The 19,159-nt window shown below is 34.6% G+C and overlaps 1 protein-coding gene across 2 annotated transcripts in view; it reads right to left on the bottom strand.

Annotated features, from left to right (window-relative positions):
• Positions 1-12,499, bottom strand: part of LOC141394499 (contactin-3-like) — a 271,316-nt gene extending 258,817 nt beyond the window's left edge. The window contains exons 1-2 of one of the 2 annotated variants that reach the window (XM_073969006.1): positions 12,117-12,499; positions 1,013-2,126 (exon numbers count right to left, since the gene is read on the bottom strand). In XM_073969006.1, the coding sequence (XP_073825107.1) occupies positions 1,013-1,040 (28 nt within the window). In that variant the 5' untranslated portion in view covers positions 1,041-2,126; positions 12,117-12,499. The remainder of the gene's footprint in view (positions 1-1,012; positions 2,127-12,116) is intronic. The other variant, XM_073969008.1, reaches the window with a different exon arrangement.
• Between the last annotated feature and the right edge of the window lie 6,660 nt (positions 12,500-19,159).

Consider the following 19,159-nt stretch of genomic DNA (forward strand, 5'->3'; position numbering starts at 1 on the left):
TTTATATTGAACCATTGGGTAGTTCCCTCACAAAAGTTCAAAAATTTTGCTTAAGGACAGTTTTAGGTTTGTTCGAGGATCGTTTTGAAAATTGTGAAATCCTTGTGGTTCAGTTTAAATTGATATAATATGGGCAAGTTCGTGCTTCCAGACATCAATGATCCAAAAGCTTCAAAGAAATCCTGCGGTGATCAATAGAATGACTGGTGGTCACAATAATCGAAGTAACTGACTGACATTCGTCCAACTTTTGCACATCGTAATATTTCTCTCAAACATACATCAAGCTCCATGGAGGACTATATCGGACATCACCTTCGGGTACCTCCCTTACAAAAGTTCAAAACTTAGCTTAAGTGCAGCGAAAATTCCCCTTGAATTTTGTCTTCCCAACGTTTCAACGTAAAGCAGATAGTGAGAAAACTCGCGGGGAATTTACCAGCAGAATAACGCCCATAATCTAATAATTAACGCATCAACTCATTGCAATTTGGCTTTACGAGATTAAAATACCCTCTACCAAAATAGCTCTAACATAATCTAACTACAATGCTCCATAAGCTAACCTATTTACATAAATCTAGATTTACATTTAATTGCGATTTACATTTTAAAGACTTTAACCCTTCTCTTTTAGCTAACAGTAATTTCACAACCACTACTGCTAAACGTTTTCCAATAAAAAATACTATTAGAAAAAAAGAAAGTTCTAACATAGATAACAACAACATATTGAACTATTGGACAAATAATCAGAAATTCTCTGTGTATTTTCAGATTGAAATTGCAAATCACGTACGCAACACACTCAAAACTTCTATAAAGGCAATACCAGGGCTATAAATATAAGTTAGAGAGTAAAGTAAAATGCTTGTTTCGCCCGCCTTGCGACTCAAAACAACAAACAACAACAATAATCAACCAGTTACTGTTGTGATAGCCAGCCACTCTATTGCTTGCAATCGAATCGAATGTTTGTCATAACAAATTTGCTACAAATCCCAATACTCACCGATCAAAAAGTATTTCCAAGTTGCCATCCTGTTAGACGAGAATACTACTCCCAAGTGCTGAATGCAGCTGGTGGCTAGAATAGCGTTAGAGAGCGAGTGGGAGAGAAAGCTTGAGTGATACAAAGTATCACAGTGTGACTTTTTGTTGTTGTTATTACAAGTTGTAAATTCTGTTTGCAGCAGACTTTGTTGATGTTGACTGGACGTTGTTGATGACGATAGTTGTTGGTTAGTTGATTGTGTGGTTTGTATTCGCAAAGCAGCTTGTCCGTTTGACGGAATTCAAATATTTATTTTCAATCAGTCGTAGGTGGTTTAGATGATGACAATGCTATCTATACCCGCCGACAATGGTGACAAAAATACGCGCGTTTTGTTGCCGATTCGACTGGGTCGATTAAAACTTTTCGTTTCGTTTTACTAAGGTTGCACTTTATGCGAGCTTCTTAAATTGAATTGCCTTAAAAAATATTGCACTATTTTGTGTTTAGATTTCACTAAAATATGTTTGATTAGTTTTAGTTATAAATGAGTTACGTTATGTTGTTACGCGATAGAGAGAAAGTGAGGGGAAAATGTTTTGCAAAAGTAATCGCTAAGTTTTCGAAGACATCTTGCTGTGGGGTTTTTTGTATACATGGATGCCCTCTTTAATGGTTTTCACTTTGGATATCTTTTTGCTGTTTTTGCAAAAGTTTTGAATGCACTTTTCTCTCCTTATTTAGGTCATGTTTGCTTCCTTAATCGATGTGGCACAAAAAGATGATGGTCTTGGTTGGTTATCATGAACAATTTCAGTATTTTGTGGTAAACAAGTCAGCGATATGAGAAAAACAAAATGGCTGGCTGTTCGCTTGTATTTGCGGCACCCCTTCTGCACCACTTCGTTCGGTTGTTGTGCAGGGGGTATGTATGATGTCCAGAGATCGTCACCGATCGTCATACAAACGTTCACGTTTTTTTCGTATTTTGTTTTAACTGGTCTTAAACTTGTTGCTTGTAACTTCAATTTGTTGCACTTTGTTTTGTTGAATCTCTTTTGTTATCTGCTTCATTTACTCATACAAACATATCTAGGAATGCACTAAGAACATCTGTAATCTAAAAAGAGAACTGTAAGAAAGAAAAAGAATACATTAATTATGTTGTAGAATACAGACCCATACAAACATGCTACATGGACAAATCTTGTAAGAAGTATCACGATGTTTCTTTAATTTCTTGTTTTTTTTTTCTTCGCCTTCTTCATTTGGTGGCTTATACTCACTAAGGAAATGTTAAAAAGCCAAGAACTCACACACATACAGAGGAGCTATGCCAGTTGAAAGCCAGGTAGAAAAAGTCGTCATTGTTATTGGTCTTATAAGCCAGTCCCAATAATGGTCAGGGAGGCGCAACGAGAGATGAATGGTAGGCAGAATTTAGGGCTTGTTTATCAAACAACAACAGCCTTTGCTAAGAAGGCAAACAAACTCTCACACACACACAACATCAATTTGGCCATCAGAGTTCATGTTTAGTTGAATACGGGATTGTCAGGGTTTAATTCCAGTGTGCATTTGTGTGTATTTCTTATGCGCTTGGAAGGCTTCATCGGTAACAGAACACCAAACAACAGGCAGTAAATGTGAAGAAAATGTAAAAATCGCCGTCGAACAACATTGCTGGCAGCGACGCCATCATGGCCAACATACCAAGCAAAGGCAACACCAGGTTAGGCTTCCAAGAAGTAGTTTCACTTATGTTGTATGTTGAACTCTGGTGTATTATTTTGTTTCTTAGAGTTGTGTTTTTTATCTTCTTGTCGCCGATTGTTTGTTGTAACAGCAAATCTTGTACACTGTTGAAAATTTGTCACATATTCGTGGAAGTAAAAGTAAAGAGTTTACCGGATGTTCTATGGCCAAAAGGAGGAACAATTTTAATGTGGGAAACTATGTCTAGTATTTAAAAGCGACAACGTTGTCAAAATTATTCCTAATAAGTCAGTTTTCATTGCATGTTTTAAGAGAACGAAAATTAAGCCCTACACCAATAAGACGAATGGTAGAACAAGAAAAGGCAATACCCAGCTGACTGAACTAGGCTGTAATGTTAGTGTTAAATTCTATACGACATTTTTTATATTTATTTCTATGTTCGATGTACAGTGTTGCGCATATCAAAAGCAACAAATGAAGGATTACGCATTTATTAAATTTTTTTGGATCCGTTAAAATTTTTTAAAATGTAGTTTTTTGTGTCCAGTTGTTCTTTGTTATGTACAGAGAGCTTTCAACAAGTTGTTTCCGTACTTTGTAGTTGGATGGGATAAGAACAACAACAATAATGCCTGATCCTTGAAAATGGGGAGTTCAAAACAAAAGCAACAAGGGAATAGTATTAAAAATTTTAGTCTTATCGGTTTTAATTAGCTGTACTCTTGACTTAAATTTGTTGTTTTAGGGCATGTTAGTGTGATTTTGGGAAAAATTTACATTTGTTATCCTAACAGGGTTGCCATCTCCTACCACTTTTCCCACGGTCTGGGGAAAATATCCTAATACGCTCAAATCAAAAATGTTTCCTTATATAATAATTTAAATTGCAAAATATTCATTCGGAAAATGGTTTAGTATTAACCGTTCTTATGTTTACCGAATAATAAAATAGTTAAACTACCGAATATTAGTAAACACAATACATCCTGGTATAAACCCCTTGAGGCCATCGGCACCTTGTGGTTAAAAACGTTGTGTGTGGAATAACGCAAATAGGAACTTCCAAGAACTAGTTGGGGCTCTTATTTGCGATATACGCTCGAGATTCGTTCGCAGAAAAAGTTTTGAAAACAATTTGAAAAGTTATACACTGTCCAAAAAAACATTGTCATACCCAAAGGAAGATAATTAATGAAGCACTGGTAGAAAATTCAATATTTTATAGGAGCTGTATAACCTTTCAAATTGTTTTCAAAACTTCTTCTGTGAACTAATCTAGGGGGTATATCGAAAAAACGGGCCCCAACAAATTATTGGATGTTTATATTCGCATTATTTTTAAAGTTTCCCCAATGTTTTTAGCCACAATGTGCCGATGGCCTCAAGGATTTTATACCAGGATGTATTGTGCTTACCAATATTCGAATGTTTAAATATTTCATTATTCGGCAAACATAAGAACGGTTGATACTAAACCATTTTCCGAATGAATATTTTACAATTTAATTTTTTTATATTGAAAATTATTATGATATTTCCCCAGACCATGGGAAAAGTGGTAGGAGATGGCAACCCTGTTAGGATAACAAATGCAAAATTTTTCAAAAATGACACTATCATGCCCCAAAACAACAAATTTAATTCAACAGTAATTTAATTAATATATATAAGACCACAATTGCTAATAATAATCCGTTGTTGCTTTTGTTTTGCACTCCCCATTCTCAAGGATCAGTCAATATTCTTGTTGTTGTTATCACATCCAACTACAAATAACGGAAACAACTTGTTGAAAGCCTTCTGTACATAACAAACAACTACAGCACACAAAATATTACATTTTAAAAATTGTAACGGATCGAAAAATTTAATTAATGCGTAATACGGGATTTGTTGCTTTCGATATGCGCAACACTGTATATTAGGGATATATATTTTTTGAAGAAAAAATATATTCTTCAGAAAAAAAACTATTTCCCATAAAGACTTTTTCATACAAATGATATGTAACCTTCTCCAAGTCCGAACGACGTTTCGCACACTAAACCATCGCTTATAGAGGCGGTACAATATTTTTTAATATGTGTATTTTGTTAAATTTGAAAAACATAAAGCCCTAATAAACATGTGCTTCTTTGATTTCAAAAACAAAAGTTGGAGACAGCTTCTCATTTTTCAATGAATTTCCAGCGACCCCAAACATATTTGCAAGAATTCTACTTTTGCGAGAAATTATGCATTTAATGGAATGATATGGAAACATTCAAATTCAAAATCTAACGAGTTTTCATTCATGTTTCCAAAATATTCAATCAAATTTACAAAAAAATTTAGTGTTTTAATTTCCAATAATTTATAGGCATTTCCTTATTTTGTTTACATTTATATTTGACACTAACGTTACAAACAAAAACAAATTCCTATGTGGTTGTTGTTGAGTTGTATTTGTTGTAGTACTTACTTTACCTGGTTTGTTCTACCATGAATAAGACGAGAGAAATAAATTTTTGCCGGAAATGATTGTTTTACAGATACTTGTTTGTATTTTGACATAAAAATAAAAGCTGTCTACCTAAACATAGACTTTTTACTCGGAAGTGTTTTAATTCCCACTAAGATCGGGTAATCCGAATTGTAGGTCAATTGAAATAGAAAAAGAGGCAAAAACTCAAAACATAAAATATATGCATACATATGGTCCCTCAACATCCCCGAAGGGACAAGGGAGACTTCTTACATATCAATGAGTTCACGCGGATTCATATTGGCTCAATGATATGCGGCCTACTATTTATCGCCTAGTCTGAACGGCGTGTCTTGTAGAGAAGTTTTTCATGGCTGAAATACTCAGGAAATGTAAGCCACCACTCTGAGGGTATTTGCCACCGCCGAAAATGTTGATGCAACGGTGTCACGAAGTCGTCATGTTAAAACAGCACTAGTGTGACCTTCGACATAGCAATTGTGCTGTCGCAAAGTCGATCAAAAGACGATTTTTTATCATAATAAAATAGATTCAGATAGCACTGATAAATATGATAAATAACAAGTCAACCCTTTTCCAGTGGGGATGTTCATGGGAAATAGAGTGAATGCTCTCATCCCAGTAGGTAGTGCAACAAAATAGGGGAAATTTAAAACATACCTAAACTGAATTATGATGACACATTTGACACAACAGAGATTAGCACAAATTGTATTTATTACAAAACAGTCGTTTAGGGGTAACTAACTATTCGCAACATTATTACAAACTGTAAATTTTAATCTTTAACTGATGCAGTATTTTCAAAAAATATTTACATTTATTATTTTAGTATTTATCGTACAACAGCCCCTGCTGTGGGATTTTAAATCCGACTAAATGACACTGAGGATAAATTCAATAAAATTGTATATGGTCATAATTTTCCCAGGTAGCAGTAGGGGATGGATTATTCAAGTCAAATGTCACAATGTATCATTTGTTGTCAATACATACTCCATAAAATACACACAATATCTATAGAATGTTTGCTATTTGGGGGTTGTCAAACAAATCTGTGGCTATTGGTTATAAGTTTATGCTACTGTTCTAATGTATAAAGGGAAGGGAAATAAAAGATATATTTCCACATAAATATGTCATAATAAAAATCAATTTTTGGCAATAATTTGCAGTATGTTTTAAAGGGTGGTACAATAGTCGCCTTTGAAACTTCTGGATTTTTTAGAGTTCATTTGATGACAACGGTCGCCATATGGGAAATGGGTTAACGTCCCATTTTCATCGAACTATTAGTGGGTCATTATACAATTGATGTACGATTACAGTAACCGTAGTCGTCTGCAAGGAATGTCATATTGATAATTATTGATCGCAGAGTTGGACTCAATCAGAGCGATATTAAGTTCCTCGGAAGTTTGAGTTGGGATTTACTAGAACTCTTAAGGTGTTGGTACATAAGAAGCCTCGCCGGCTGTATTTCTTGCTCTGATAAACGAATAAAGAAGGCAGAACCAATTTCGAACTAGGTTGCCCATTTCTTGTTTATTCTCTTCTCAGAAAATAACCGGGCAAAAAAGCCAGCCGGCAAGGCTTTTACAGAAATAATCTTCGATATTTTTATATTTAACAAAAGTATTGTTTATGCTAAAAACAAGTGAAGAATTACAACTACAAAGATCCTGCACTTAAATTTATACGATATTTTTCTTGTTGTGCAGTAGTCAAAGTTGGTGCGGACTATAATTTTCCCCAGAATTCAATATAATTTTCTTCGGTGAAAGTAAGGCGATGAGCTCGAGGCAGAGGCACCTTTGTCAGCCCAAACAACACCATGGACTTTAAAAGTAAGAGGAATAGAAGAATGACACCCTACTTTTTGTAGATCATTCTCAGAATTCGCTCTAAATTATATAAATTGCACCACCTCTGGCTGATTGATTTCGTTCACTGCCTTAGCTGGTTCCGCAGCCATCTTCATCTTAGAATTCCCAGTCGACCAGACGTAGGAACAATCACATTCTTCTCAAGGTATTAGTCCATCCCATCTAACAACCCACGGCAGTCACAATTACTACATCATCCCACCATCCCACGATAACTTGAGTCCTTATAACGAATATTAAAATGACTCCCATCTTCATCTTACAATTCCCAGTCGACCAGACGTAGGAACAATCACATTCTTCTCTAGGTATTAGTCCATCCCATCTAACAACCCACGGCAGTCACAATTACTACATCATCACACCATCCCACGATAACTTGAGTCCTTATAACGAATATTAAAATGACTCCCTTGAAACCGCCCACGTCTTTACACCTACCCTTTCGTATTATCCTTTTTGTCCCCTAAGTTTCGCAATGTCAATACAATATATTTTGAACCTATTATTGTTATTCAGTCATTAATCTAATATTCATATGTTTTTCTTCGCTGGCCAATTAGAACATGGTTTCCAGACGATCGTATTAAACTTCTGAGGGTCACAAATATACCGCTCAGCGCATTGGTGAACACATTTCCTGAGTATTTCCATGTCATGTAAAACTTCTCTACAAGTGGTGTCTTAAGGCACGTTAATACGAATCGGAGTGCACTAATTAATATGAGAGAAGTAATCCGTGTCCTTTCGTGTATGTTTGTAGGACCATATGTTTGTACATACGTATACGATTTCACATTTTACTTTACAGTCTGCTTATGTATTTCTCGTCAAGGTTGTGCCAACAACAAGTGTAGAATCTACACTGTAGATTCGATCAAATCTTCCTTGTTTCTGAGCTCTTGCTATATCAAAAGTACAATACATTGGTTAATACAGAAATTTGCTGATTTTACTTTAATTTGCTTGTAGAATTTATATACAGTTAGTCAACTTAATTATTGCAAAACCAAAATTTTTACAAAATTTTAAATGAAACATCTTTTTATTGGTATAAATAAACATCATTATTGATATTTTTATTTAACAGTTTAATTCTTACACATGTGTACTAATAACATAAAACAAAAAAGTACCAAATTTCACTTAAAATTTTCTAAACACTAACAAAATGGAGAAAAACTCATTATATGTTCTGTCAACTAATGAATTGCAAAATTCACAACTTTTCAGCCTTTCACGGTATTTTTTCGAAAAGTTGGTTCTAATATTGGTCATCAATAACAGCTTGTAAACTTCTCTTAATTTAATAAATAAGTTTCGGAATATCATATTCCCTTCTTCTTTAATGCATTTTATTGCAAAATTCACAACTTGTCAGCAATTCACGGTACTTTTTCGAAAAGTTGGTTCTAATATTTCGCATGTCCACCTTGGGCATCAATAACAGCTTATAAACGTCTCTGAATTTAATAAATAAGTTTCGGAAGTTTATATTCCAATGGTATTTTTTGCCATTCTTCTTTAATTCATTTTATTTAGTCGCTCCTATTACTGGGCGACCTATTCCCGACTTTTTTTCTTCAGGTGTACATATGAATTGTCGGTGAGGTTTAATATCTAGACTTGGGACTGGGGTGTCAATGACTTTGGTGCAGTTATATAACAACTAAGTGCTACACAACCAAGATTTACGCTTAGAGTCGTTGTCTCGGTAGTACTTATATTGCAATTTGTTTCTATTTTCAGGATCAACAGGCCCAAATTTCGTGACGCTGTTGGTTAAATCATTTTTTAAAACATCTAAATAAACCTCCTCTGTCATTGTTTCCTCCAAAATGTGGATGTTACCAACTTCACTGCTTGATATACAACCACCTACTATAACTGATAGTTTTTCGAACTTTACGGTATGTATTAAATTTTTGTTTTCCATGGCTGTAAGGGTTTTTCGCGATACTATTTGAGGTCCATCGTTATAGTACAACATGATCTTAGTCTCATCAGAAAATATAACGTCATCCCAATACTTAAAATGACGTGAAAAGTTGCCTGTGATGAAGGCTTGTTATTATATAGCACTTTTCTGACTTTTCCATGTGACACACTTACTCCAAAATCTTTTTCAATATGGATCTACATGTCCACATACCATAAGTCACAAATATCCTTAATTGCATTTTGCAATTAATTCATTCATTCGTTTTGCAATTATTTAGTTGACACCACAAAAACCAGGTACCTATACTTTTTGCCCATTGTTTTTGTTATTTGCGACCGATTTCTTCATTTATTTACATGATGTTGTTATTAACAGGTAAATCAATAGATATGTACAAAAACCCCAACATTATTGAGAGCATTTCTTATAGTAATTCCTAATTAAAAATCTAAATTTTTAAAAAGTCATCATTTGCAAAGTCAAATTTGCGAATTCAAAGCAAGAACAAAATTCAACCAAGATGTGTGTAAAAAGGCAGCACACGAAAATATAATGCAAAGTAAAAATTAAAATGTTTTCTCTCTAGAACTTGAAATGATTCTTACTTAATTATTTCAATATTGTTTATAGCTGCACAATATACGCACGTAAGTAATATTAAATATATCTGCTTTGTTGGGCAGGTAAGCAAATTTAAGCTTCGTGCATTTTGGGGATTCCTGAAGGAAGTCGTGCAATTTTTTAATGTGCAAGTAAGCAAAAAATACTGTAAAACTCTACTTTTCATCTCGACCCTCTCCTTGACTGTACATCATTTTAGAAATTTTACTATGAAGTACACGTTTCGGTATAGGTCCATACAAAGATTCTGCATGACTTTATATGCTTTGAATAATTAGCCACATTTTCCATCCTACTTGTCTGTCTGTAGCCATTTTGTAGTTATGAACATTGTTTAAAGTGCAAAGGGTTCAAAACCGTATTTTCCTTAATACTTACCGTCAATATTTTTGTAGGAAGTTACCTATATCATAGTTATTGGCTTTGTTGAGAACACTCCGAAGGCATAAACCCCTAAACTAGTACGGGCGAATTTCCTGTGGTACACTTAGACTTGCAATTAATTTGGCTGTTATGTCCTTGTGATTAATATCCGTTAAACCAAATCCAAAATAAAGCCAGTAAAGAAAGGATCAAAGTCGGGCATAGTCGACTATATGACCGACCACCATTTAAATATAATTTGGAGAAATGTTTTCTAGGCAAGATTGAGTCACATTTTCCAAATTGCATCAAAATGTCTGTCCAATTTTGAGTTTGGTGCGTCCAATATGAAATCGGCCGAAAATGTATATATATATATATCAATATCTGTTATAATAGGTGACCAAGTTTCGATAATACCTATCCCCAAGTTCGCGGACTTAAACAAATTCACAGAGGCTTTCGAGTTGAATGCTATAGCATTCATGCCTGCGAACGTTATAAGAAGGTTTAACGTTTTCCTATTGGTGAAAGGTGGCGTTTTCTTTCCAATTGAATTGCAAAATATTCAATGCGAATTTTCTTCCAGTGTACTAAGGATGGATATGTTGAAAAATACAATAACATTGTAGATATGCTGCTTGTCTTGTGTTTCTCTGTTTTCTATCTCAGCGTCACTTTTTGGCCATAAACATAAACAAGAAAGAAGAAAACAAAAAAACAAATCAAAGACAAAACTCGTTTGTCTGTTTTATTCAATTTGTTGTTTTTTTAGCTCGACTTTATTTCTTTCAGTTTCTTCTTTATGGACTTGATGTGCAATTGTTGTTGCTGTTGCTGCCAGTATTTGTTGTGTCTTGGCTTCATTTTTCATTGTATTTTCGTATACGTTTGTACATTCATTCCTCCTCATACATTCATTTTCTTAAGAAACGATTAAACCTCAAAAAGAAACTGGCAATAACACCACAAAACAAAAAAAAAACAAAAACTCGGAGCCAGCCAGTCAACCAAGCCAAGCCATAGCATAAAACTTGAATTTCTTACTACGGGCCAAAGACTACATACAACACTTACAGCAGCAGCAATAACAACAATACCAACAACTGAATAGTGACGATGACAAGCAACAACGGCATCGTGATAGTGGCAGTGACGATTTTGTAGAAACGACGACACGATAGCTAAAGGTAGACAATGTTGGTTAGTTTTGAGGGGGGATTTGGAGGGTTCCCACTTTAAACACGACTTAAGGTGAGTTCGTCAAGCAACACCATACACAAACACGCACACACATTGATAATCATAAAGTAGTTGGTAAAGCGCGCTTGGTGATTATTGAGAACCAGTTTGACAGGTATACGTCGGCTGGCTACGACTGCTGCTATGCCGCCGTCTTAGCATTCACGTTTATTGTGCCATAATGTTGTTTACTGGCGACGTTGTTGTTGTTATTGTTTTTAAGACAAACTAACGACGTTGTTGCTTTTGATAGTTGTTTTTTTTCTTTGGCTCAGAGTTCACTCACTCACATACCTGGCCAACCGTTTGATTGGAGTGTCAGTACGTAATTCAGCGGTATAGCTGGGGCTGTGTTACTGTCTGTGACTGTGTCGGTGTCAGTGAGTGATGAGATGGTGGACATGTTATCCAAACTCAACTCTACTCAGATGCCGTGATATTTTTACCTCAACTCTGTGGTCTTGACCGTATGTTGGTGCGTCCGTCGGTCGGTCAGGCATCGAATGCTTTTTTACCTGTAAATCCAACACATACCTACATAGGCATAACCATACTCTCACGTTAGTGGTTTTTCAGTAAATTATCCAAGCATTATTACTGACATGGGTTAAAAAAGGCAAGAGACGCTCGTTAAAAAACATGAAGAAGAATAATCATGTTTTTATTACTGCTGTGTGATTGGAATTGGCTTAAACTACACTGGTAATGTATTGGTGTTAAATCCAGATAAAATTTCCTTTCAGATTTTCCAAAGAAAATTGGATGCTGGGACAGAGATGCTTTCGTTTAATCACCACACAGTGACACTTCTTACTCGAATTGTATTCAATTTTTTATTTTGCTTTATTTTTTCATATCATTTACCTTTTTATTGGTATTTCGTTTTAGTGATCTATTGTTGTTTTATTAACGGATTTATTATAACTTTTATTTGTTGTTATTATTTCATTTTATCCATTCATCACACATTGCTTTGGCAATTTTTTTGTTTTCTTTTAGTTACGTGCTTCTTTTTCAATTCTTCTATACTTCAAACACAACAACAATTATTGGTATTGTTTACGTTTTTTGTTGTTGTTATTTATTATTCACCGCACTTTGCTTCACAAATTGGGAAAAAGAAACACCGAAAATGTAATCCAAGGTAGATGTTGGATAGTAAAAATCACTCGCAAATACCGCTGTCATCCGTGACATCAGTCCGTTGCAACAGAGATCTTTCGCTTAACTAAAGGTACACAAACACTGACATGGTTGGTGTTGCAGAGGGAGAGAGAAAGAGAGAGCAATGTTATGTTAATACTCTCTGGTGAGAAGAGAGCTAACGGACAATGAACACCATTGTAATGGAGAGCGCGTGCTCAAGTACTGTTAACTTCAGAAACTCTCTGTTATTGTTTGAAAAGAACTGTCACAGTTAATCTTTCGAAATACACAATAAATATACAATAAAGGTAAAAAATAATTAATTCTTTTTTTAACTTGTGCATATGTATAGTCTAATTCTTTACTTTGTTCCTTTACAAATTTTATATTTTTCAACTGTCTTCTTCCTTGCGATATACAAATTATTATTTTTTTCATGTGTAGTACCAATAGCGGCAAACTTTATTTTCTTATTGTGTTGTCATTCTTTATCTCTCTCACAAATAGTCTGCTTACATCTGTCGTTTATTTGTCTAATTTGTGAATACAGCTGCTGTTAATTTCAAATCAAAATATTCATCAGTTTTTTATCATCTCAAAATGTTGGCCAAACTTTACAAAAGTGAGAATAACAGACTTTGTTGTCTGTGAACTCGGCTCTCAATAGAAAACAAATTTATGCAGCGCGAGAGAGTTAACATAAAAGTTGTAATTAAGAGAATAACAGTTTTTTTTATAAAAGAGATAATGGACCCCATCTCCAAACTTCTGTTATTCATTCAGAAACGAACTGTTTTTTTAACATAACAATAAATGCTCTCTGCTCTATTGTTGCATTTAACAATTTCCTGGGTTATAGCAACATGACTAACTACATTGTGGCTAAGGTAAGGAGATACAATCAGTTAAATTTGAATCATAAAATATTAACTGGTTTCTACTTATTAGAAACGCGTAAGGAGTTATACAATAAGAACCGATTTTTATTTTCTTAAGTCTACAGGTACATTACAAAAGTCCTTACAGACTATAAAATATGAGCATTTAAGTATAAGTATTTAAATATTAAATTAATTTTCTTTTTATTGAATCTGGGGTTTCAGAAAGATCTTTATTAACTCCGTGTAAGGGGCTATTGTTCGAGTAATTTTGTGTAAAATAAGGTATTATTATCCTGAGAACGAAACCGGTGGAAACGTAACATAAGAGAACGCCGATGGTAAGGACAATCCGAAATGTGAGAAGTTAACGGTAATGAAGTAACCACATCACTGCAGCGATGGTTTCGTATTGAGCTGCAGCAAACAGAGTCTGTATTTCGGGAGGAACGGCTAAAGACTGAAAATAAAAATGCTTAATGTTTCAGAAGGCAACGGGAAACCACGACTCTTAGTCTCGGAAAACACAAGGGTGCTAAGAATCCACGGTGGTAAAAACACATAATGTAAACATATCTATCAAAGACAGTGGAGTCACCGTCAAAATTGGAAGGACAAGGGACGTAGAGGAGGGTGACACCCAAGAAACCAGACAGGCGGCTAAACCACCGATCAACACGCAAAGGGGAGTTGAAACCATCAGCGAGAACCTATGAGAACTATGGAGAACCCATGATTGAGTTCATCCAGAAAAACCTCCATCGGAGTGAAACGGGAACTCAAGCCCTGATGAAGAAAATAAACAAAGGTAATATACATATTGTTTTAATCCAGGAACCTTGGACCGTATAGAACAGGATCTCCAGACTGAACCATATACATTATCATTTTTTTTACGCTAGGACCAGAAATCGAACAAAGATCTGTCCCAGCAAAAAAATCATTGCCAAATAATGGGTTTTAATAGTACTTTTTAGTAGTCGTAATGACTTACAAAGTTCCCTAACCGATTATTCTAACAAGGACATGTCTCACTGATTAACTATTTATTCTATAACCACTAGAATAATCTATGGCAACTAGAAGTTGAAAAATAAGTTAAAAAACATTTGTATGACATACTTCATATTTTTATTTTATTTTGCTCTCTGCTGGATTTGGTCATGCGAGCTTCTGATTTGAAGCGGAACACACTGCGCTACTCTTACGAACATTAATGGTTTTTTTAAACGCCAACTTTTTTATATTTTGAACAAAAAACTCGCTTGCCGACTTCGAGCGTTGAACACACAACCCTAGAACACGCGCTCTGTGCCACCGTACTCGTTACCAAGCAAGTACTGGTGTAAGTAGTTTTACATTGATACATTACTTTATAATAGATTACATAATGACTAACAAAGTTGTAAACGGCGGACGCCACAGTTATTAAATCAAGGGAATGGAAATATATACCTAGCATCATTATATCTGCCGATTGAATCGCCGACATTTCCGCCTTCGTCGGAATTACATCAGCAGCCAAGGAAAATCAACCAAACAGGTAAAGATGGTAGAAACGGTGACTCACACCACATTTTGTGGGGCAGTACGAACAAATGGGGCCAAGTCCTTTTAGATTATTTGAATACTAATGATAAGTCTTAATATAGGAAATGCACCTACCTTTGTTAAGGGAGGTCGGCCTACGAAAACCCCTGGATGGCAGAGGAAATTCGCAACAAGGGCAACGTAAAAAACAGCTGTATTTTGGGACAACTAACAAACAAAATTAAAGGAATACAACAGAATAAGAAACGCAAAACGCAACTCATGAAAACTGTTTTGTGAACAGATAGATAGCGTAAATGATGTCTCGAAAATCAAAAAGTTTCGATCCAAAACTCATACACAAATTGATGAAATGGGGAAAATTGTGGAAACTGCCGAGCAAAACCTATGCCTTTTGATAAAAACACACTTCCTATCGATCACTATGTATATATGTATGTTTTTTGACATTATATTTTCAATTACAACAATGTTTTTTGTTTTTGTAAATTTGTTAGTTGTTGTAATTCATGCATTTACCTTATATAAATTTGCCTTGGTCGAAATGGTTTTTAAAATCTCGTTGTCAAATTGACAACGGAGTGTTCAATTCGTCACACAAATGGTGTTGATACAGTATTGGCACCTAATGTGGTCAGTTAGACCATGTATCTTTCATTTTTTCTGGGTGTAGTAAAAATATTTAGTGTTTAATAAAATCCTTTGTGTGAATAAATGCAACAAATTAACTTTAAGATCTATATCTCTATTACAGAAGGACACATTCCGGCGATGAGACTTTTTAAATTAAGAGGATCAAATAACATTTCAATTGATGCCAATTATGTTGATGTGTGTGGCCAGGTAATGGAGCCACAAAAGATTTTAAAAATGTTAAAAAAAATCCGCCGAATGGTAATGCTCAATAGTGGTGGTTAGGGTGGTTTTAAAAAATCGATGTCGGAATTTTTATGTGGCACCCCCTAAAGTATTTAGTTTTGTTAGATTTTAAGATTGCCAAAGTTTGAGCATAATTGGAATATGTTAACACTGAGGCCCTCAAAGTTTCCATAGTAGTTTCCAAAGACCACATTTATTGTCCAATCGATGGAATCAGTTTACCAGTTCTTTGTAGTGGCTAAACAAGTAATCCTACAAAAAATTTAAAAAATCGGGTCAGGTTTTAATATTAGCTATATAAATGGCCCATGGAAACTTTGAGGCCCCACCGACATCGATTTTTAAAACCACTCTAGTATGTACAAACGTTTCTATTACTCATAGGATCTTTGGTATTCAAAAATAGGCTAAATCGGTTCACTGCTTCATATAGCCCCTAAAAACGGTGCCTCCCGATTTCGGTATTTTTTAACGTTCTGGCCTCAATTCCCAACCGAAATGGTTGAAATTTGGCATTTAGTCTTCGTTGGAGGTATACAACTTTCATATAGCCCCATCACCGATGTAGCCCCCTGGCGGATTTCCCCCTAGGAAATAATGATTAGATAACTTTAGTTTGGGTGTGTTTCATTTTCGTATAGGCATCAGGGACGTACGCAGGGGAGGGGCCTGCCCCCCACCCCCCGAAATGGTTTGGTCAACTACAATTTTTTGAGCTACTTTAACAAACTAATACGTTTCTTCTCTAAAATAATTTTTATTTTTGGAATTTTGAAAAGAAAACTTAGATTGTTCTGAAGGTTATGTACCAAAAATTTACTTTATGAACAAGTTGTCTGAGAAATATTTAAAATTTTTTTGTTTGAATACTATTTTTGAGAAAAACTTCCACTAAAATCTGAATTACTTCTATATCTCATGTTATTTCACAATCATATAATAAAGGATCGAGGAATTCTGTAATGAATATAAAGGTCTTGAGGCTTTAAACTCTTTATGTATTCAAAAAATGACGAGTTTAGTATTGTGCGGATTGGAAGTGCTATGAAATGACTATTTACTGGACAAAATGTAAGATATATCAAGTGTTTTCCGTGGAGAATATCTCTAAAACCAATTGGAAAATTGTTTTACTACCTTAATTTTTTTATTATTTATTTAATGGAGAAAAATTTATTGTTGTGCGTCATAAAGTGCTAATATCTGCTATAAGTAGCATACCCATCAGAATTTTTTCCTATCATTAACAAAGTTGTAGCTGAAATGAAATTAATGCTCAAACATTGGTTAAATAGTATTAAAATCTGCTATAATTTCGGCCTTTAGGCTAACGATAAAAACGTACCTCATCGAAATAATGGCCTTTGACTTCTCATATGTTTCGACAAAAGACGCTTCAAATAATTTGGCGTCGATTTAGCCCAGTTCGTTCGTTTGTCTGGCTCGAGCGCATAAGAACTCTCAAACGGATCAACCGAACTTTAAGTCATATCGGTCCACTCCTTTTTTTCCCACAAGACTACAAAGTGTTTCGCTAAAATGGTGCGCACATTAACTCTCGAAGGTCCAAATCGATTTCTTCGAGACATAGATTAGGTTCGGATATGGATTATATCGGTTCACTTCTTCGGGTACCTCCAACTCAAAATGTCAATATCCGATTTCACCGAAACTTTGAACATTCTAAAATTACTTCCGTACGTACATATGCATATCAAGTAACAAGAAGGTCTATATGCGACAACATTTTCGGATACCTCCCTAACAAAATTTCAACATAAGTACAATATAAGGGCTGTTCGAGAATCCATTGGACATTTTTAATCGTGGGCATTTTTTTAAACATTTTTCGTGGGTAAGTCCATGCTTCCTGACATAACGGTTAAAAAGCTCTAAATCTTACCATGGCCAACCAAAATGACGGTTTGACATCATAATTATCAAAAGGAATGACTTCCAGAATTAGGTCCCCTTCCAAAATGGACCATTCTTTCAGGTATCTTCTCCACAAAAGTGCAAAACTTTTGCGCTCTTATTGAAGTCAAATTTATGAGTTCATCATAAGCATTTATTCGCAACGTCCACAATCGTGAAGTTTTATACCCAAATGTTTCGATATTTTTGTCGGAAAGTTTATACGTCCAAAAAAGGCCATGAAATTCTGAAACTTCCTGACTACACAATTTTTAGGACAGTTGATGGAGTTTTTCTACTTAACCTATTTTGTCAGGACTTAGCTAAAATTTTGCCTAGACCTAATGTGGATTTCGTAGTCTCAAACAGTACTGCGAGTAGAATTCGGAGTCTATGAGTCGTAGTTGGTATCGCCCGACTCCTGATAAAAATGTTTTCTGCTTTTTTCTAAATGCCTGTTCCAAAACCTGTAAGAATCTACACATTTTTAGTAGTAAAAGTACTGGAACAGACCATAAATGTAATTTTCGGAATTTTTTAGTTGTCTTGGTGTTTTTATGGTTTTGTTTTGTTTTTTTATGACAAAAAAGAATATTATTTTCTTACAATAGTTCGGTACAAGTCCAATCTGCACTCGCGGATTCGAGTTATTTTTTTTTGTGGAGTTATTTATTTCAATTATTTATTGGTATACAAATAACATTAATAGGGTTTTTAGATAGATCTCCTTATCAGAATCAGTCCTCGCGGTAAAAATGTGTTCAAGTGATAACTTAATAAGGCAAAAATAAGACAAAACTGTTTTAATGGGACTGAAGTTAATGTGTGATATATGGATATGTACTTTAAAGAAGAAGATATATTGAAAACCTTTGAAATAGAATCGAAAATGCCAAATAAGAGCTACTGTGGTTAAAAATTCTGGGATACATTAAAACGTAAACCTACATGGGTAATATTCATTTGAAAGATTTTTTAGTTATTGCGTCAATTCTGTTGGAGAATTGGGTTAAAAACTTCAAAATACCAGGCGGAATTTTTGTATGGGGACTATACTGAACGTGTCCTGATATGGTTCATTTCAATTCTAAACATCCAAAGGCTAATTTATTATACTCTGTTCCAAATTTCAAAGTTATATCTAAAATATTGTAATCTCTCTCTATTGAAATTATATGCTTTGTGTCAATATTTCATATAAAATCAACTAAAAAAAACTTTAAAATAGCTTTATGTAACGCTACACAGCATTTTTTAATTTCATAATTTTTGGTTAAGGTGCATTTGCAACGAATTCGGGAAAGTTACAGACTTTTTTTAATGACTTTGCCTTTGAGAATAGTATTTGTTTTCTATAAATATTTATTGAAACAAAGCAAATTCATTTTTTTAAAGAAAAAAAATATCAAAATGGCTTTAGTAATCGCAGTCGGTGCTGAAACTTTTTTCACCGAATAGATCTAAAACACACGTTTTCGTTATCAGGGCAATATTCCGCATATGATAGATCTTTTTGTATTTTGTTGCTTAGGGTGATAT

Source organism: Musca autumnalis, unplaced genomic scaffold, assembly GCF_047663935.1.
Source record: "Musca autumnalis isolate F117 unplaced genomic scaffold, ASM4766393v1 scaffold_2, whole genome shotgun sequence".
NCBI lineage: Eukaryota > Metazoa > Arthropoda > Insecta > Diptera > Muscidae > Musca > Musca autumnalis.